This window comes from Staurois parvus, unplaced genomic scaffold (genome assembly GCF_062004578.1).
Source record: "Staurois parvus isolate SC_StPar_1 unplaced genomic scaffold, SC_StPar_1.0 ptg000813l, whole genome shotgun sequence".
In the NCBI taxonomy this organism is placed as follows: domain Eukaryota; kingdom Metazoa; phylum Chordata; class Amphibia; order Anura; family Ranidae; genus Staurois; species Staurois parvus.
Window position 1 is genome coordinate 5,638,408 of NW_028318609.1, and position 21,528 is coordinate 5,659,935.

Genomic DNA, 21,528 nt, shown 5'->3' on the forward strand with positions numbered 1-21,528 from the left:
ATGTCAAGCTCAAAGGTTTTAAATGCCCAGACTCATCTGACCTTGCCCCAACAATCAGCACCATGGGTTCTTCTAAGCAGTTGTCTAGAAAACTGAAACTGAAAATAGTTGACGCTCACAAAGCTGGAGAAGGCTATAAGAAGATAGCAAAGCATTTTCAGATGTCAATATCCTCTGTTCGGAATGTAATTAAGAAATGGCAGCCATCAGGAACAGTGGAAGTTAAAGCAACATCTGGAAGACCAAGAAAAATATCAGAACAGCTCGCAGGATTGTGAGAAAAACAATTCAAAACCCACGTTTGACTGCACGATCCCTCCAGAAAGATCTGGCAGACACTGGAGTTGTGGTACACTATTCCACTATAAAGAGATACTTGTACAAATATGGTCTTCATGGAAGAGTCATCAGAAGAAAAGCTCTTCTACGTCCTCACCACAAAAATCATCGTTTGAAAATGAACATATAGACAAGCCCGATGCATTTTGGAAACAAGTTCTGTGGACCGATGATGTTAAAATTGAACTTTCTGGCCGGAATAAGCAAAGGTACGTTTGGAGAAGAAGGGGCACAGAATTTAATGAAAAGAACCTCTGTCCAACTGTTAAGCATGGGGTTGGATCAATCATGCTTTGGGGTTGTGTTGCAGCCAGTGGCACAGGGAACATCTCACGAGTAGAAGGAAAAATGGATTCAATCAAATTTCAGCAAATTTTGGATGGTAACTTGATGCCATCTGTGAAAAAGCTGAAGTTAAAGAGAGGATGGCTTCTACAAATGGATAATGATCCTAAACACACCTCGAAATCCACGGGGGATTACATCAAGAGGCGTAAACTGAAGGTTTTGCCATGGCCTTCACAATCTCCTGACCTCAACATAATTGAAAATCTATGGATAGACCTTAAAAGAGCAGTGCGTGACAGACAGCCCAGAAATCTCAAAGAACTGGAAGACTTTTGTAAGGAAGAATGGGCAAAGATACCTCAAACAAGAATTGAAAGACTCTTGGCTGGCTACAAAAAGTGTTTACAAGCTGTGATACTTGCCAAAGGGGGCAGTACAAGATATTAACTCTGCAGGGTGCCCAAACTTTTGCAGACGCCATTTTTTTGTTTTCTGTTATTTTGAAAGTGTAAATGATGGAAATAAAATCTAACTTTTGTTGCCATATTATAAGAATGTCTAATCTGTAATTTGATGCCTTTTGGAGATTTTTCCATCTTTCCTTGGCTTCTTTATGCACATTAATACAAATTTTTAGCTGGGGTGCCCAAACTTTCGATCCCCACTGTATGCATTGTTTATTGTTTGTAGCAGTAGACAGTCCAACAATAAAGCACATTTTGCTATTTTTTTTTTTAGCCGATCTAAAACATGGTGGCACTGGCACTAGCACACACACTAATTTTTTTTTTTTTTTTTTTAATCTTGCCTAAACACACAGATACTAATACTAATCACGGCACTGACCCTGACACTAACATAGATCAAGCCCTGTCTTTCTTTTATTTATTTATAAATACTACAGGTAAATGTACCCTATATGTTGGCATGGGAAAAGGATTTGAGTGTATAGATTTCTGAGGAGGAATGGAAGGGATAGTCTACACAGGCATACAAAGACATTATAAATATCTCCTTGGTGTAGGCAAGTTTTAAAGTGGTACCTGGTGCCTGAACACCTCCACAGAATGTACCCAGAGTCCTCGGCCCTCTGCTTTCTAGACTGTGGACATGTGGTCTCAATGTTTCACACGTGGTGGTCCTGTGGTAAAGTCAGGCGCTTCTGGATCATGGTTCACGCTCTGAAATATTCCATCACCAAGGTAAATATTGTTAAACCCCAAATAGCTCTACTTAACCTGTGGAAAGGATGCCTAGACACACACACAAGCCCTAAATTACATTTTTGCTGGCAGCTAAGATCGCTATTGCTACCTCCTGGTAGACACTTGTGGTTGACTTGGCGGTGATGAAGAGGAAGCTTACTTGGATAATGACTAATGAAAATCTGGTCAGTTTACTTCATGACACCGTCCCACTGTTTAAGAGAATTTGGAATCCTTGGATACAATACCTCCTATATGAGGGGTATTCTGGTGGTGTCCAGGTAATAGATCTTGATTTTCTTTCCTTTTACCATCCACCTACTTCCCCCATTTTCCTTTCTGATTTTCCTTCTCTCTCCCCCCCTTCTTTTTTTCCTCTCTTTGCTTGTGCTTTTAGCCTATTTTCTGAGGATATTTTGAATTGGGAACCCCTTTTTGTCTTGTGTGAGCAACCTAAGATTTGATAGGTAACTGGAGAATATGTTTTTGTCCCCCTTAGGCTAGTCGTTCTTTGCCTACTTCAGTGGGCCCGGAGAGTGTGAGGGTTTTCTCTGAGGGAAACTCACTTTCCTTCATAGAATAGCTGGTACCCTACATATTAGCTGGGGTTTTACTTCCATGTTTGTAACTTTGAAGCAATTTTTACCAATGATCTGATAATTGTCAGGCTGCTACTCCTAAAGCTTGTTACTCTTTTTCCTGTGTCACCATTATACACCGCCTGCATAACGGATCCGCACCTATGTTTAATATTTCATAAATCATGCTGGACCAATCTTTAGGCCTTGTTTTCCTATGCTTTCTTGTATATTCCTTTTTTTCTAAATATTTTCATAAATATTATTGAAACAGAAAGCTCTGCCCTTGAGATTTCCAATAATTTATTTTACATCCTCATCTTAAGGAGGTTGTATACACAGGCTGGACTCACCCTGACAAGGTGTTTGTTCCACGAAAGAGATTCATCCATCGTGGGGTAGGAATTCATTAACAAATGGAGTATGCCCTTGGTAGATGCCATGGTCTGTTATCTCAGTAAAAACCTTATGTGTCTGGTGGACAATGTTCTGGTTTTTAAGAACACTTCTGACAAACATCTGGAAACCTTGTTCAAGGTGTCTTTTTGCCTTGGTGGGTGTGCTGCCCTGCAGCCAGCTGTTGTGGCTGCTGGAATCTGAGTTTTACGGTTGGAGTAAAACTTCTGTCCAGGAGATTAGATTTCGCTAGCAGTGATGCTGATTTTAGCAGGTGTCTAGCAAATTTTGTTTCACTGTGGATGCCTTTAAAGGATTCCGTTTTGCATTTTAGACTTTTGTCCATACACAAGTGCAGTATTCTTTGGCTAAAGTGTTGGTCTGCAGAATTACCCAGCAAGAAGCTGTCGGCAAGTTTTCTGCTTCACAGAGAACATTTGTCTGGGCAAGACTTGGATAAGTATATCCAGAAAACTTCAGGTGGTAAGAGTTCTGTTTGAGAGAAGGGTAAGCGCTTGAGTCAAAGGTCAGCTGCTTTCTCTACTTTCACTCTTACTTCCACAAGTGACTCCTTTGACCACTCTCAGGCTTCGACTTCCAGGTTGAAACCTCTGTCCTGGTTCTGAAAGAAGTCCTTGGCCTCCAAGCCATCAAAACTGGACTCTAAGCCCCTTTCCCAATTAGGAGGTGCCCCCACTCATATGGGTAGGGGGATGTTTTGCTGAAGTTTATGAAAATGTGGCAGGGGAAATTGCACACAAGTGGGTCGGCTGTACAGTTGTTCACAGATACAAGTTGAAATTCTGAAGCTTTCCACCTGCGCACTTTATGCTTTCAAATGTTTCTATGAATACACAAAAAAGTTTGTTGCATTTGCAAGCACTCGATCATCTTCTTTTTTCAAGGGCTGAGTATTCAGGTGCCAGAGCGCAAAAAGTTTTGAGGGCTATGTTCAAACCTTTTTACGATTCCAAAACTGAATGCCAATGTTTGTCCCATATTGAATCTCAAATATCTCAACAAGTTTCTTCAGGTACAAAGGTTTTGAATGGATTCAGAGTGACCTCTCTCCAACCAGAGGATTTCCTGGCATCAGTGGAAGTAAAGGATGGAAACTTACATGTCCTGATTTTTTTTTCTCCTCACCAGAGGTTCCTTCAGCCTGTTCATGGCCCTCTGAGTTTTAACAAAGATCCTGGCTTCAATTCTGGGCCTTCTAATGACCCAGAGGGTGCCTATTCTGGGGTACCTAGACAATTTTCTTTTCAGAGAGCAATCTGCTCATCTTCTGGAGCACAACAAAATCTCTCATGGTACTTTCTATAGAGAGGTTTGTCTGGGTCCTCAATCTCCAGAAATTGGCGTTGATTCCAGAAAAGCTGAATTTGGGTCCCTCATTTCCTGCACAGCCAGGTGACGTGCATTTTTTTCAACTTCCAATCAGAGTCAGTAACCAGTCCATGGGCTTGTTTTTTTGTTGTTTTATTTGAGGTAAACCACTTGGATAGGGTCTAGGGGTATATGGGTTGCTCTACTTGAATTGAAACAATAACTCTAAATTCTGTACAAAAAAGGATGGATCCTGCACCTTCTACTCCCTCCGAAGTGGTATCAGTTTCTTTATGGATCAGTAACATGGTCTCTGTAAGGACCACCTGGTCCCTTCTTTATATAAACCTCTTCAGACCCCAGCTAGAAACTGCCCATCCCCCTGGCTGTTTTGAAGAGTATCCCAGAGCAAGAAATTTTAGAACAGACTTGCAGCACTGTCCCAGGGAGAACTGGATGGGTATGGCACCTAACAGCCCTCTCTCTTGTAGGCCCCGACGGTGTAGAGGTACTTACACTGTCCTTGTGTCCTGTACCTTTGGGTAAACTGCTTTCAGGTTTCTAACTAAACTACAAACTATGTAGACCAGAAAGCGCTACATCCACCCCTCTCTAAAAAAGAGGCCTTATCCTCATGGGCTGAAAAACGGCTCCTGAGCCCAGGTGAAAGGGTATCCCATTAGAAAAATTTGAGGGAAAAGGGTACAAACGTGGAAAGGACTATGTACAAATAAATAGCAAGCACAAAAATAGATTATGTACACTTGCAATATATAACAATATTTACAATTCCTAACTATAGCTCTCTACAGCTTACAACACAACAGTACCATATGTACAGTAAATAAACAAGTGGAGTGCCTCATTATAAGAGGAAGCCCTCCCATGCAAAGTTTGGTGAAGAAAGTCTTTATGAACACAGCAGTCCATGATGATCCTGTGAACAAGAAACACAAACTAACTAAACTAGCTAATTTAAATTATTCTGCCAGTGGCTGGAAAAAAATCCAAGCATTTGGCATAAAGTCTTTGAGTAGAAATTAAGGAGGACCCCCCCTCCTCCCGTAACAAATGGCAGCTTAACTTTACCTAGGCCTCACCACATTTATTCTCCAAGAATCACAGATATGGCAAAGGGGTGAGCAAAGAAAAAAAAGGGCAAGGGTAGTAGATTCCCCTACAAACAAAGCAGTGGCTGCCTTCCCTCTGTCTTCAGGCCGGAACCCTGTGTCAGCCCCTTTCAACAGTACAATCTGGGATTAGGTATTCTGATGATTTCACCATCAGCTTTCTGAATGGCAACCAAATAGCTCTGATTCAGCCACCTGGCCTTGGCAACCACCACGCGGTCCTTGTGAATGACCTGCCCCAGGCTTCATTCTTGTGCAATGTCGTGGAATTGGGTTCAAGCTCCCTTGTTATCAGACCTCCACAGTAGCTTGGGGATGTGCATAAAGTCCCAGACCATGTCCGCTTCCCACTGTGGATGAGAAGCCTCAATAATGTCCATGATACTGTAAGTGATATAGGGATAATCAAGTGGAGTCTTGTTTTGAATCTCCCTCTGAAATCGTGGGGACCTTCTCAGTTCCTGCAACCTGCCTTGCCCAGGAAGAACACAGGATTGTGTATACCGAACAATCCAGAGCTTGTAGGCAGCATTTTGGGCTTTGGTCCTCGCCCACATCCCTGATAACCTGATTGGACCCGTTGCTGGACATAGGCTGGGCTCAATTGGAGTCCATCAACACAAAACGATTGCTCCACTTCCCCTACTCTCTCAGCTGGTTCTGGCGTAGCAGATCTTTCTGACTTGTTGTCTGGGGACCACTCATCACAGTCTGACTCCAGGGGCCCAAACTTCGCTTGCAGTCTGGGTGACCCCCAATCTACCTCCCCACTGGCTCACCCGAAGACAAGCTGTCTTTACATTCTGACTCCTTACAAGTGGGGCTGACAAGGTGTAAAGATGAGCTGGTACGCACCAACCCTTCAGCAGTGTCTCCAGACAAATTGTAAGTGGCGGCAGGCTTCTATCCTCCTCCATAGGTGTCCTTAAACTTTGTGGTGGAATCTCTGTCCTTGGACTTGACCCCACTGCAGGTGTCTTTAAACTTCACGGGGGAAACTCTATCCAGCATCAGTTTCCCAACTATTTCTGGTCTTCCTTGATTTTCTCATCAGCTGCTCCATGCACAGGCCTGACTGCAGACCCACACTGTATGTAACGGGTGCCACATTGCTGGGTGTCAGCCTCATTAGCGGTTTCCCACAGTGGCCACATTTGATCCATGCACTGATCAGGACGACAGGCCTCCAGCTGCCGGGCACATCAGACACAGCCTCTCTGCACCTCTGACTAATCCAAGGGCAAACCTCCCTCAGTGCTCCAGACACTTCAGTGTCCATCATCCAGAGTTATCTCCTGCATTACAGGCTGCAAAAACGTGGGGTAAACCCGTACACCATCCTACATGCTGCTTCTTTCTCTCACTTTCCCTCCACGCTGGGTGTACTGGACAGACTTAAGCCCCTCCACTAGACACGCTGATTGCAGAAGCACTGTTTTGCAAGATTGTTCCCGCGCTTGTGTTAACCCTTCCTCAGATGTGCTGGATCGCATAGGCACACCATGTGCTGTTTCCTTGCAGGAATACTTGAACAGTCCATGTTTGTTGGCATAAATAGAATCTGTAGAAACATAGCAATTAGCCCCAGCCACTGTTGGCCAACTGGGTGATGCTGGTAAAAACAATTGTCTGCCGTGGTTGCTATGGGCAACAGAGTACAGTACATTTTTCCCTGATGTTAGCAGGTTAAATCAAAGAGCAGTCCTTGACCCCAGCCACTGTTGGGTGACTGAGAAACTTTTGTAATCCACATAAAGGTGATGGCCCTTTTATGGTTGCTACGGGTAATGGCAAGCAAAGTAACAATACTGTTTTCATTGAACCAGGCATATTGAAAATTTGCACGGTCTTCAGCTGCAGCAGGAAGACATTCGAGCTTCACATAAATGCAAGGGCCCAGCATGGTTGCTACGGGCAATAGTACGCGTAATGGCATACTTTGACAGAATACACAGTTCAGGAAAATGGGTAGTACAACACAACGTCTCCTTTCTGGCTCATTTCACTAGGGTTTGCAACCTCCTGCTGATTCGTTACAGGAAGTTGCTACGGCAACTGCCGTGGAGATTGTCATAAGGGAATCCCGGACAAAAAACCCACATGTAGAGCTACCCCCTTGAGAGTTGCTGAATTTGGTCCACCCTATTTCCTGCACAGCCAGGCAACATGCATTTTACAACTTCCATTCAAAATTAGTGACCAGTTCATGGGCTTGCTTTTTTTGTTGTTTTATTTGGGGTAAACAACTTGGATAGGGTCTAGGGGTATATGAGATGCCCATCTTGACTTATAACAATAACTCTGAGGGCAAACTTCCTAAACTCTGTTTAAGAAAGGATGGATCCTGGACTTTCCACTCTCTTGGAGTGGCATCAGTCTCTTGACGGATCAGTAACACAGTCTCTGGAAAGAGCACTTGATCCCCTCTTTATATGAACATCTTCAGACCTCAGCTAGAAACTGCCAATCCAACTGGCTGTCTTGAAGAGTATCCCAGAGCAAAAACAGACTTGCACAACTGTTCCAGGGAGACTTGGTTAGGTATGCACCTAACAGCCTTCTCTCTTGTAGGCCCTGGGGGTGTAGAGCTACTCACACTGTCCTTGTGTCCTGTAGCTTTGGGTAAACTGCTTTCAGGCCTTTCGCTGAGCTACTTTCTTTCCAAGCTTGCAGGCTGTTCTTCCTCAGTGGACTGTAGGGCAGTGGAGCTCCCTCTGTCAAATTCCTTCTCCCATCCTTCCAAACTCCAGCCTGGAGGCAGAACCCCCCTTTCTCCAGGGTCCCCTCCCAGGCTACACAGCAGCACACCTCAGCATTCTGTCTTCCACCCAACTCCCCTGCTGGCCAGGCTCTCTCATATTTACGTGCTGATTAGGCCACCTTGCCAGGCCTCCTGCCAAGGATTGGCCAGATACCCCTAAACATGCAGATCAGCATCTTCTGACCTCCACCCACTAGCTTTTAGAAACTTTCTCAAGCTTCTAGAACCAGGGGGAGATACCAGAGGTCTGACCTGTAGAGCCTACCAGCCCGGCCTAAAGTTAAGGTACATCCCGTGGAAGCTGAGTTTCGCCTATTGGTGAAATGCATTGCTATGATATGCTGCCAGTTTGGTACCTCCTAGACCATGCCTGCCCACCTTGCAAGCCGAGACTTGGAAGCAGACAGCTGATCAGCCTTCACACTCTGTTTAAACCACTGGAGGGAAATGCTGTGAGCCGAAGTAACACACATCTCTGGGCTGCAGTTGAAGCAGGACAAGCACAGGTATCTGCTTCACTGCTGCTATTTAAAAGTTGTTGACTTCCACCTTAAGTAACTGTGTGTCACTCCACTGAAACCTACTGCTTGCAACCGAAATATTTACTGTTGTAATAAGATGGACTTTTGAAGACAATATTTACTATGCTTTTGTATTTATGCAAGTGAACAAGTGAGTGGTTATTTAGATGTATGTTGATATTTCCCGCTGTGCTTTAATCTTCAGGGGTTTGCTTTTCAGCATTGTTGATTTCTGCATATCATTGGTGGGTGGAAGAGGTAGTCACCTTGGCTGAGACTCTCTAAGGGAATTAACCCTTGGTGACTGATTTGTTCATTCACAGGGTATTATGGAAAGGTACAGGGGGAAGGAATGTGGTTTTGACATTTAGGGGGGGGGGGGGGTTTATATGTTTTTGTGAATTTTTATATTTTGATATCCCAATAAAGAATTTAGAACTTTTCCTAATAATTGTTTCCCCCTCTTCTGTCTACATGTTGGATTAATTAGCAGCCACAAGCCTCGTGGGGTGCTATGTACTGCTGTATCCTTGGGGTGCTTTCCTAGGGGCTGTTTTTTCATGATTATTGTTTAAGGTTTTACCCCCCAATTGAAGGCCTAGATATTCCAAGTGTAGCGCCCTCTGGTGTACAAAGTTTGTACTAAAGTTAGAGGCTTGTTAGCAGCCTGGGTGTGAGTCAGTGAGTTTACTTTAGGCTCCAGAAAAATTAACTTTGTTACTGCGGAAACACATATATAATATAAGCAGCAGCTATGCATGAAGGTAAAAAATTTTCTGTGTGCAGCAGTGCCCCCAGCTCCCTCAATACTTACCTGAGCCTCATCGCGATCCAGCAATGTGAATGACAGCCTCGGCTGTCCCAGGTCTCTGCCTCCTCAGCTGAGACAGCAAGTGGGAACCATTGGCTCTCACTGCTGTCAATCACAGCCAATCAGCCAATGAGGAGAGGGGGGAGTTGCCAAGCCATGAATGTATACATGGAGCAGCGGGTGCCCCCATAGCAAGCTGCTTGCTGTGTGGGCACCCGACAGACAGAATGGGCCAGTAGAGCCTGCGGGGGACCCGAGAAGAGGAGGATCCAAGCTGCTCTGTGCAAAACCACTGCACACAGCAGGTAAGTATAGACATGTTTGTTATTTTACAACAAAGTAAAATGAACCTTTAGAATTGCTTTAATTACAGATTACAGGAGCATCACAAACGTGGAATGCAATTATTTCTTACAATTTTGAGAAGGTCCCAAAAATTTTGTCCAGTCCATTTTTGGAGTTTTGCATGGAATGTGTCAGATTTGGCTTTTTGTGTCATACCAATACAAACAAAAGAAATAAACGTGAGAATGACTAAACATTTGTAATTATAACAATTTTCTGGGTGAAGTGGTGTATTATCTGACAGAAATGCAGGGGTGCCAATATTTTTGACCATGACTGTACTTTATTAATAAAGGATACAGTATGCAAGTTACGGCAGCCTATGAGTATGAAAAAACCTTATTCATAGCCATAAAACAATTCATAGAACAAACATATTTAAATACTAGACAAAAAGACAATCTCTCTAAAAATTCTTCCCACTGCACATGGCTTCATCAGTTAAAGTGGTTGTAAAGGTTCAAGATTTTTTTACCTTCATACATTCTATGCATGAAGGTAAATAACCTTCTGTATGCAGCAGTTCCCCCAGCCCCTTCATTACTTACCTGAGCCCCATCGTGATCCAGCAATCTGCACAACAGCCTCGGCTGTCCCGGGTCTCTGCCTCCTCATTGGTTGAGACAGCACGCGGGAACCATTGGTTCCCACTGCTGTCAATCACAGCCAGTCAGCCAATGAGGAGGGGTGGCAAGCCGTGACTCCTTGTGTGAATGGACACACAGAGCAGCAGCTTGGGAACAGCCTGCTCGGATGCCCCCATAGCAAGCAGCATAGCACCCGACCGAACGGAGGAGCCAGGAGCACCAGCAGGGGACCTGAGAAGAGGAGAATCCAGGCTTCACTGTGCAAAACCACTGCACACAGCAGGTAAGTATTACAATGGTTGTTATTTAAAAAAAAAAAACCTTTTATTATCTTTTTGAATTAATTAGTCTATTATCCATCAGGTGTCTTGGATGTTACTTGTAGATGGGAGGAAAACAGAAAAATCTAAAAGATAGTAAAAATGACAATATATGAAAAAAGTAAACATAAAACAATATACAAAAATATAGTTATACATTCAGGATAGAAAGATCATGAGCAGGGTGCTTATGTATGATGTATAATAAAGATAATTGTTACCATTCACCATAAATAAGTGTATTTAAAAAAAGGAACAAAGATCAAACTTTAGGGAAAGAAAGAAAAAGATGGATATTAATAAATAAATAGCAGAGAGATTGATTTATTATAACTGTGCAAGTGATGATGTAATATTATAGAAAGGCATTCACAAACTTCAGGACGTAGTTCACCAAAACAGCCTGATAGAATAATAGAATAATAAAAAGAAATGATAATAAAAGGATAACTAAATTGTTTTTTGAGAAAAAGATGTATATTCCATGTTTGATTTAGTCCTAAGGGAATTCTAGTCTGCAAAGTGAAAATCCATATAGCTTCTTTCTCTAATAAGATCCAATTTACATCTCTTCCACGTGCTGGTCTTTTAACCCTCTCTATGCCATGAGATTTAAACAAACTCATGTTGACAGAGTAAATCTGCTGTAACTTGCACACTGTGCCCTTTAATAAAGAAGTACTTTTATCGGAAGAACGAGTTGTAGGCATTTCACCTTTATACTCTCATTTTTTTTTTGCTCCATGTTGGGGATGAACTATTTTGCCATGCTGGCTTTTACACCTGCAGGGGTTATTTCTGGCCCTGACACTTGCTGGGGGGTATCATTGCTGGTCCCATTTGGGCTTATTATACTCCAACAATCAATTTAGTGTGCTAGTCCATGAAGAACCACCTTTTGGCCATGGCCACCATTTGGCCACGCAGCTGTCATGCTGTGTTAGTTCTCCCACTTATACTTTCAGCACCAACACAGCACCCCACAAAAGATTTGTCTGGAGCTGCCCCTGGTGTTTGCCAGTGTGCATAACTCTCTTAATAAGGATTAAATAAACTGCTCTGTGCCCTGTGATGTAGTAAAAGAAATGAGTTTTACAGGTAAGTAAAAAATCTATTTTTTTTCTTATTTAAAAGAAACCCATTATTGGAGAAACACAGAGCCTGCCAGTGCAGACCTTTCCACAAAAAAAAAGTAAGCTAAAGTGTTTTGCATTATTCTAACACCATGTATAGAATAATCTGTGCTGACCTTTCTGGATGCATAAAAACTGCAATCCTTTTTATTAATCTCAGGATTACGGTTTCTTCTACCAGCTAAAAAGGTAAATATATAAAACAATATATGAGACCAGGGGGAATTGGTGTTGATAAGTATGTAATACTACAAGGCAATCCTAATACTATTTCACATCCCTGGGACCATAAAATTATCAATCAAAGGCGAGAGGTCTTAAAATGTCATTGACATTATGCTAAAAATGCTGCACTGACATTCTAGAGCTGCACAGAGCTGAAGTGATGACCTGTGACCTTTCAGAATTCTGCAGGAGATTTATCAAACTTATTTGCATATAAATGAGATGACTGGTCTTCTGTTAATTAAAATAGCTACAGCTGTTTCCACTGTGTTAACCCATTCGCTTCTTTGCTTTTTGAAATGGAATGGTGCCAGTAGAGATTTAGTACATAAGGTGCCGTAAGGTCAATAAGAGAAAGTGACCATTAAGATGGAATTAACTAAACATAAATCTATTTACAGTTCCATAGTTAATGCCTTTATATATGTAATCTGAGCCTCATTGGCCAATCCACTAAATATATTACTTGCTTAAAGGATGTAGGTTCAATTTTTTCCTTTCGTCTTTTCCAGGACCAGTAAGTGAAAGATGGGAAGCACAAAAGCAGCCCAGGAAGAACTGGAAGTACCACAGGATGTCATTCAAGATACCAACGTCCCCCATGCAGTACAAGAAGATGCAGTTCACGTCTCTAATACAGATGCCATGACTTTGGCCTCTTCAGTTGTCCAGGTGGAAATGCCTGTTCTAAACCAGGTGCCAGGCGGCCCAGCAGTTCACAACCAAGTCTGGAAGAAAGGGGGTCGCTTGTTATCTGCACTGCTGGCCATCAACGTTGGTCTGATAGCCTGTGTTCTTGTTAGCAGTGGTTCCTTAGAAGAGGTCATAGTGCAGGACACAGAAGTCCTTGCTTTCCTCGTTATTCTAATGCTGCTCTCCACTTTCTGGATGATATTCCAATTTTACTTTTCATGCCGAAAAAATGCAGTTCTCTATAAAGATTCCCATGCAGGACCTGTGTGGTTGAGAGGTAATAAGGCTACAAAAATTAAAATAAACATAAATGAATACGCTTACTGCCACTTCTGCTGCTATTCCTCCTCCTTTTCTTCCTACTTTACCTACGTTTACCCACCCCACCTACTTCTATTCTAACTCCTAACATCACTACTTATACAGTCATTACCAACAGAAATATTTATTACCACTTTTATGTATACATTGGTCTCCCAATGTTTTATACATGTAAACTAGATGTTCAATTGCGGATGCATGCATTCTTGTGTATTTATAGATAATATGCTTACATTAATCTTGATTATGTTGCTATGGACATTGAGACATTTTTTTAACTGTATACGTTTTCAAGAGCAATTTAGGGCAAGTTTAATTTGAGATCCTCTGGGGCCTTATTGGTCCGCTATTTGAGCGCTGTACACAACCATGGTTTTCCTGCACTTGACATACATTAGAACAGCACGTCAAATGCAGGTCAGCAGATTCCCATTGACTTCATTGTGATAGTGTAGTAGGATTCCTCCAGAGGTTGCTAATGGTTCCTTGAGCAGTAGGCAATTTCTGCCTCTCAGATAAGTCCTTACCATTGATCTTTTTAGCTATCTGTAAGGGGGTAAGTCTTCCCAATGACCACAAGTGTAAGGAGCAAGATGGTTTGCACCTAAATGGAAGGGGGTCTGCTGTTCTGGGTGAGAGGTTTATGAGAAGGTTGGAGGAGAAGGTTTAAACTAAGAATGAGAGGGCAGGTAAAATTAAGATAAAATGGGCAGACAGCAGAAGGGTATCAGTCCCTATTGGTGGGTGGAATGGGGAAAGATGGGGGGAGGGCTATGGCAGGTGATAAAAAGGTTCCCATGTTACAAACAGCCTCTGTACGAAAATAAAAAACATGCAAAATACGTGTGCAAAATGTAACAATGAATTAAAGTGTTTGTTCACCAATACAAGAAGTCTGCTAAGCAAAATAGGTAAGTTAGAAGCTTTGGTGTATGAAGAGAACTATGATTTAATTGGTATTGCTGAATCTTGGCTTCATTCTTTACATAACTGGGCTATTAATATTTCTGGCTATTCTTCTTTCGGAGAGACAGGGTAAATAGGAAAGGTGGTAGTGTCTTTTTGTATGTGAGAAGTGATCTCAAAGTGATCTCGGTGATCTGAAAGAAGGCCTGGTTGATGGAGATTGTGAGGATGCTGAGGCATTATGGGTGGAACTGCACATGGGGGTGCGTACTACAAAAATAATCACTGCAGTTCGTTATAGGCTACCCAGTGTTAATGAGGAGGTGGAGACTCAGCTCCTTGCACAGATCGAAAGGACTGTAAGGGCTGGGACAGTGATAATAATGAGGGATTTTAACTACCCAGAAATTTACTGGAGTAATGGTACTGCAGGAACAGTTAAAGGGCAAACATTTATAAACCTAATACAAGACAATTTTATGGTAGAGTTCATAGAGGCCCCAACTAGGAATGATGCTCTGTTGGACCTAGTAATCTCAAACCATGCAGAGGTTATTACAAATGTTCATATAAAAGAACATTTGGGTAGTAGTGAGCATAATATGAATTCATTTAATGTTGGCTATAAACAACAAGCACATACGGAAAAGATAAAAACACTCAACTTTTAAGAAAGCAAATTTTCCAAGGTTGAGGGCTATTATCCAAGACTTAGACTAGGAGGAAATATTGGCATTGATGAACACTGACAGAATTGGCAGTTCTTCAAAAAGACTATATGCAAACACACTGCAATATATATTCCCATGGGCAACAAGTTTAAAAGACTAAAAATAAAACCTATGTGGTTTACGGCCAAAGTTAAAAAAGCTATAAATAATAATAAATAATAAAAATAGCTTTAAAAATGATAAAAATGAAGGAACACTGTCATTGTTTAAATATTACAAAGAATATAACAGATTAAAAAGGAAATCAAGGCCACAAAAATTTAAACTGAACGACAGATTGCAAAAGATAGCAGGACAAACCCACAACAATTCTTCAAATATATTAATAGTAAAAAGGTCTGGTCCGAGCATGTAGGCCCTTTGCAAAATAATGTACAGTGGGTGACTGGAGACAAGGAGAAGTCAAATGTATCAAATACCTTCTTCAGCTCTGTGTATACAAAGGAACATGGGCAATATGCCTATGGATTGGCGTAAGGCCAATGTGGTGCCAATATTTAAAAAGGGATCAAAGTCTTTACCAAGTAATTATAGACCTGTTAGTTTAACTTATATACTCAGGAAGATGCTGGAGAGCTTAATAAAAGACCACATAGATGAGTTCTTGCTGGAAAAAAATATTTTAAGCAACAGACAGCATGGACTCATGAAAGACAGATGTTGCCAAAAAAATCTGATTTCTTTTTATGAGGAGGCAAGCAAAACATTGGACAGAGGGGTGCAGTGGATGTGGTATGCTTGGATTTTGCAAAAGTGTTTTGACACAGTTCCCCACACACAGCTAATGTGTAAGGTAAAGTCTACAAGATTAGAAAAATTAGTTTGTAAATGGATAGAAAACTGGCTAAAAGACTGAATTCAGAGAGTAGTGGTTAATGATTCATACTCTGAATGGTCTAGGGTTGTTAGTGGTGTACCCCAAGGTTCAGTGTAGGGACTGTAAACGATATAGGGTCTGGGATTAAAAGTAACATTTCAGTCTTTGCAGATGACACCAAGCTGTGCAGTGGAATAATGTCCTTACAGGATGTCTCCAACTTACAAGCCGACCTCAATGCACTGTTTAATTGGGCAACTATGTGGCAAATGAGGTTTAATGTTGATAAATGTAAGGTTATGCACTTGGGGGGGGGGGTACAACTGGGGGAATCAATGGTGGAGAAGGATCTGGGACTTCTGGTAGATCACAAGCTTAATAATGGCATGCAATGCCAAGCTGCGGTTTCTAAAGTGAGCAAAATCCTCTCTTGTATTAAAAGAAGTATAGACTCCAGAGAGAGAGAGAGAGAAAGAGATATCATTTTACCCCGGTACAAATCATTAGTAATACAGCATCTGGAATATGCAGTTCAGTTTTGGACACCAATTCACAAAAAGGATATTGGGAAACTGGAGAGAGCGCAGAGAAGGGCAACCAAACTGATAAGAGGCATGGAGGAGCTCAGCTATGAGGAAAGATTAGAGGAACTGAATTTATTTTTTCTTGAGAAGAGATTAAGGGTGGATATGATCAACATGTATAAATACATCAGTGGTTCATATAGAGTGTAGAGTTAGTCACCTTAAGGTAATCACAGACGACAAGGGGGGAACAGATATCAATGATCTAACTGAAGGTCAAAAGCTGCCTCATCCTATCCACAATAATACAATCATTGTTTTCCCTCTCCCTCTACCCCCCTACTCCCCCAAAACAACTATACATTGCACCCTCACTACTTCCATCTCCCCACTACGGCTCTCACCACCTCCTCCTGATACTCCACTCTCCCACCGACCCACACGCCACCACTAACAGACCCACACGCTCTTGCACATCCCGCTCCCATGCCACCTTTCTCACCCTTCATCTTCTCCTAACCGCCGGGGACATCTCCCCGAACCCTGGCCCCTCACCACCTCACTCACCCACTAGGCACCCTCCTACTCCCACAAACCGCCGCAACCCCCTCAACCTTATACCTGTCCCCCTCCTCCCCGCATCCACCCCTCCACTCTCGGTTGCACTCCTGAACGCCTGATCAGTTTGCAACAAGCTCACCGCCATCCACGACCTCTTTATCTCCCACTCCCTCAACCTCCTAGTGGTCACCAAAACCTGGATCCAAGCCACTGACTCCACCTCCCCTGCGGCACTCTCCTATGGAGGTCTCGTCTGGTCCCATTCACCTAGACCAAGCGGTCGTAGAGGTGGTGGGGTCGGCATGCTCTAGTCACCGCTGAGCACCTTCCAGATCCTCCCAAAGCCCCCCTCTCTATCCTTCTTCTCGAGGCCCACTGCATCCGGCTCTTCTTTCCCACCCCTCTGAGGATTGCAGTAATCTATCGGCCTCCTGGACCCGTATCCCGCTTCCTCGACGACTTTTCCGCCTGGCTACCCTTCTTCCTCTCCTCTGAGCTACCCACCATCATCCTTGGTGACGTCAATATCCCTATCAACGTCAACAACCCGGCTACATCCCAACTCCTCCACTTAACCTCTTCTTTTGCACTCACACAGTGCACACAGTCCTCCACCCACACCAATGGGAACACCCTGGACCTCGTTTTCTCTCATCTCTGCACCCCCCACAACCTCACAAACACCCCTTTCCCTCTCTCTGACCACAACCTCATTACGTTCTCCGTCTCCCCATCCTTTAACACCTCCCCCCCAAACGTCAAACCATCACCAGCCGTAACCTCCGCAACCTGAACCCGACCCCTCTCCACCCTGCAGGTGACCGTCTGTACGACAGTATCCTTCCACTGTCATGCCCTGACCTGGCCACTACTGCGTATAACGACTCGCTGTCAGCTGCCTTAGACTCCTTAGCACCCCTAACCACACATAGCATTAGACCCCAACCGCTTCAACCCTGACAGAATGACCACACTAAAAATCTTAAATGACGCAGTCGCGCGCTGGAGCGATTATGGCGCAAAAGCAGAATCCCTCAAGCGTTCTCCCTCTACAAATCCGCCTTCCTCAACTACACCTCCTCCCTCCACACCGCCAAACAAGCCTACTTCGTAACCCTCATCAACATCCTCTCCACCTGTCCTTTTCCGGCTCTTCTCCACTTTCAACTCCCTACTCTCTCCCCCTCCACCTCCACCCAGTACCTCACTCACCGCCCACAAGATTGCCAATCACTTCCAAAACAAGATCGACGCAATCCGTAAGGACATCGCCAATGCTCAATCTACCTCCCCACCTAGCCTCCCTCCCACTATAACCCCATCAACTCTCCCCTCCTCTGACCTCGCAACCGCCCTGCCCCCCACCACACCTAACATCCCGCACACTATAACCTCCCCAACACTCCGCTCCTTCAGCCTTTCTACCACTGAGTAGGTCACTAAGGTCTTCTCAGAAGCCCGCCTCACCACTTGCCCCCTTGACCCTGTCCCCACACAACTCCTCCAGTCACCCTCCTCCTCCATCCTACGCTCCCTCACCCACATCTTCAATCTCTCCCTCTCTACTGGCGCATTCCCCTCCCACCTAAAGCACGTGCACATCACCCCCATACTCAAAAAAACCCTCCCTGGACCCCACCGACCTGAACAACCTTAGACCCATCTCCCTGCTGCCATTTGCATCCAAGCTCCTTGAGCGCTTAGTCTACAATCGCCTAAGCTCCCACCTCACTGAGAACAACCTCCTTGATCCACTACAGTCTGGCTTCCGTCCCCTATACTCCACCGAAACCGCCCTATTCAAAATCACTAATGACCTGCTAACCGCCAAAGCTAATGGCCACTACTCAGTCCTCCTACTCCTCGACTGACCACCCCCTCCTCCTTAACCACTTGCCGTCCGCCTACTGTTTTTAAACGGCAGGACAGTGGCACTCCAGGGGCGGGTTGCCGTTCATAAACGGCACCCGCTATTTCTAGTTGTGCGCACTCCCTGGGAGCGTGCAGCACCGCTATTCGGTGTCCACTGTGATCACATGCAAAGTACTTGCACTTGTGACATCATTGCTTACTACGTGTGAAATCTGTGAATGATCACAGAGGTCACATGGTACAAGGCTATTCACAACAGCCTTGTACCATGTGACAAGCTATGACCAATCACAGCTCACACAGTATTTCTCAATGGCTGCAAGAATGCAGACAGAAAGAAAGAGAAATGATTGCTTTTACATCCTATATGGGTGTAAAAGCAATCACTGTAAAAAAAAAAAAAAAAATCTTCATCACCCCCCACAAGTAGTACAGTGTCACCATGGTGACACTGTACTGCTAGGGCAGGGGTCTGCAACCTTTAAGACATAAAGAGCCACTTGGACCCGTTTCCGAGAGGGAAAAAAAGACTGGGAGCCGCAAAACCATTGCAACATGTAAAACAAATCCGACACTGCATATATTGCAAAAAGCGCTCTGGTCATGAAGGGGGTTTAAGGGCCCAGTAAGCAAAGGGTTAATCAGGGCCACAGTGTATCATCATAATCACAATCATAGCCTTAGGTCAGTGGTGGGCAACCTTTTTTTTCAACTGAGCCAAATCTCGCCAAAACCACGATTGAAATTTATTTTGAGAGCCACATTTTTAAAACTGAAAATACATCCCCCATATAGTAATTCATCCCCCATAGTAATTCATCCCCCATATAGTAATTCATCCCCCATATAGTAATTCATCCCCCATATAGTAATTCATCCCCCATTGTAATTCATCCCCCACATAGTAATTCATCCCCCATATAGTAATTCATCCCCCATAGTAATTCATCCCCCATATAGTAATTCATCCCCCATAGTAATTCATCCCCCATAGTAATTCATCCCCCATATAGTAATTCATCCCCCATAGTAATTCATCCCCCATATAGTACTTCATCCCCCATATAGTAATTCATCCCCCCTATAGTAATTCATTCCCCATATTGTGTCAATTCACTTACCTTTGCTCCGCGCGTTCCTCTCGCCGTGTTCCCGCGCCGTTCCGGTCTTCAGGGCGGACTGTGAGAGGAGAGGAGTTCGTCACGCTGCCCCGCCTACATCCTGACAGCCAATGTTCCACGCTCCGCGGGCCGGATTAAAAGGTCCGCCGGGCCGTAGTTTGCTCATTGCTGGGCTAGCTGCAGAGTCCTGACTTTTGGGGCGGCCACCCGAGAGGAGGGAGGGGAACGGGCGCCCGGCACACAGAAGAGCCGCATTAAAATGTGTAAAGAGCCGCGGCTTGCCGACCACTGAGCTACGGCAACCCTATTGTCTGTCACCTGGTGGGCAGTGTGCTCCGGAGCCGCAGCAAAGGTGAAAAAGAGCCGCGGGTTGCCGACACCCGTGCTAGGGTGACAGTATGTAAAAAAAAAATCAAAGAAAACAAAACATAAATAATAATATAAAAAATAAGATAAAAATGTAAAAAAAATGTTTAAAAATTATAATTTTTGGTTATAAACTAATTTGGCGTATTTTTTTTTTTTTTTACTAAAAAGATAACGGAATAAATTTTGGCCAAGATTTATGATGAAATATTATTTATTTGCAAAATTTTCTAAGAAAAACACTTTTTTCAAAATTTTTGGACTTTTTCATTTACATAGCAAAAAAAATAAAAATCCCAGTGGTGAATAAATACCACCGAAATAAAGCTTTATCTGTCTCAAAAAAGGTACAAAATTCATATGGGTACAGTGTTGCATGACCGCGCAATTGTCATTCAAAGTGTGATAACACTGAAAGCTGAAAATTGCCCTGGACAGGAAGGGGGTAAAAGTGTCCAGACAGGAAGTGGTTAATAAACTACACTCCCTTGGCATCAGAGATTCCGCTCTCTCCTGGCTCTCCTCCTATCTATCCCAAAGCTCCTTCAGCGTTACCTATAACGCTACCACCTCCCCCTCTCTCCCCCTCTCTGTTGGGGTCCCCCAAGGCTCTGTCCTCGGGCCCCTTCTGTTCTCCATCTACACCTCCTCCCTTGGCAAACTGATACACTCCCACGGCTTCAACTATCACCTCTACGCCGATGACACGCAAATTTACCTCTCCATCCCTCACCTAACCCTTTCAGTCTCTGCCAGTATCTCCCACCTACTGAACGAAATATCAGACTGGACAGTCACTCCATTTCCTCAAATTGAACCTTTCCAAAACCAAGCTCCTAATTTTCCCCCCAGCCCGCGCCCCCCCCCCCCCCTCCATCCTCTCCATCACGACCAACAACGCCACCATCAGTCCCACCCCGCAAGCCAAAGTCCTAGGTGTCACTCTAGACTCAAACCTGTCCTTCCAACCCCATGTCCAATCGCTGGCAAACTCATGCAGGCTCGACCTCCACAACATCTCCAAAATACGTACGTTCCTAACCCCAGACACTACTAAACAACTCGTTCACTCCCTTATTATCTCACATCTGGACTACTGCAACTCCCTTCTCACCGGCCTACCCCAACACAGGCTATCCCCGCTTCAGTCTATCCTGAACTCAGCAGCCAGACTCATCCACCTTACCAACCGCTCCACTTCTGCCACCCGCCCCTATCATTCCCTCCACTGGCTTCCGATTGCCCAACGCATTAAATTCAAACTACTAACATTGACATACAAAGCCATTCATAACGCTGCCCCAAACTACCTCACCGACCTGATACCAAAATACCACCCTACCCGTACTCTTCGCTCCTCACAAGACCTCCTACTTTCTAGCTCCCTGGTCTCCTCCTCCCACGCCCGACTGCAAGACTTATCCAGGACTTCCTCCATCCGCTGAAACTCACTACCCCAATCCATCAGACTGTCACCTACCCTCCTCACCTTTAGGCGCACCCTGAAAACCCATCTCTTCAGGGAAGCCTACCCCACCCCCACCTAACAGCCAATCTCCTCCATTCCTCCTACCACTCCATCCCCCACAGCCACTTCCTCCTGTACCACTATCCCCTCCCACCTAGATTGTAAGCTCGGATTGCAGTG

At 44.0% G+C, this 21,528-nt stretch overlaps 1 protein-coding gene across 1 annotated transcript in view; it reads left to right on the top strand.

The window, feature by feature from the left end:
• The window catches only part of OTOP2 (otopetrin 2), a 111,873-nt gene that overhangs the window by 60,263 nt on the left and 30,082 nt on the right, over positions 1-21,528 (top strand). The window contains exon 2 of the mRNA XM_089654921.1: positions 12,481-12,938. Within this exon, the coding sequence (XP_089511047.1) occupies positions 12,497-12,938 (442 nt within the window). The 5' untranslated portion in view covers positions 12,481-12,496. The remainder of the gene's footprint in view (positions 1-12,480; positions 12,939-21,528) is intronic.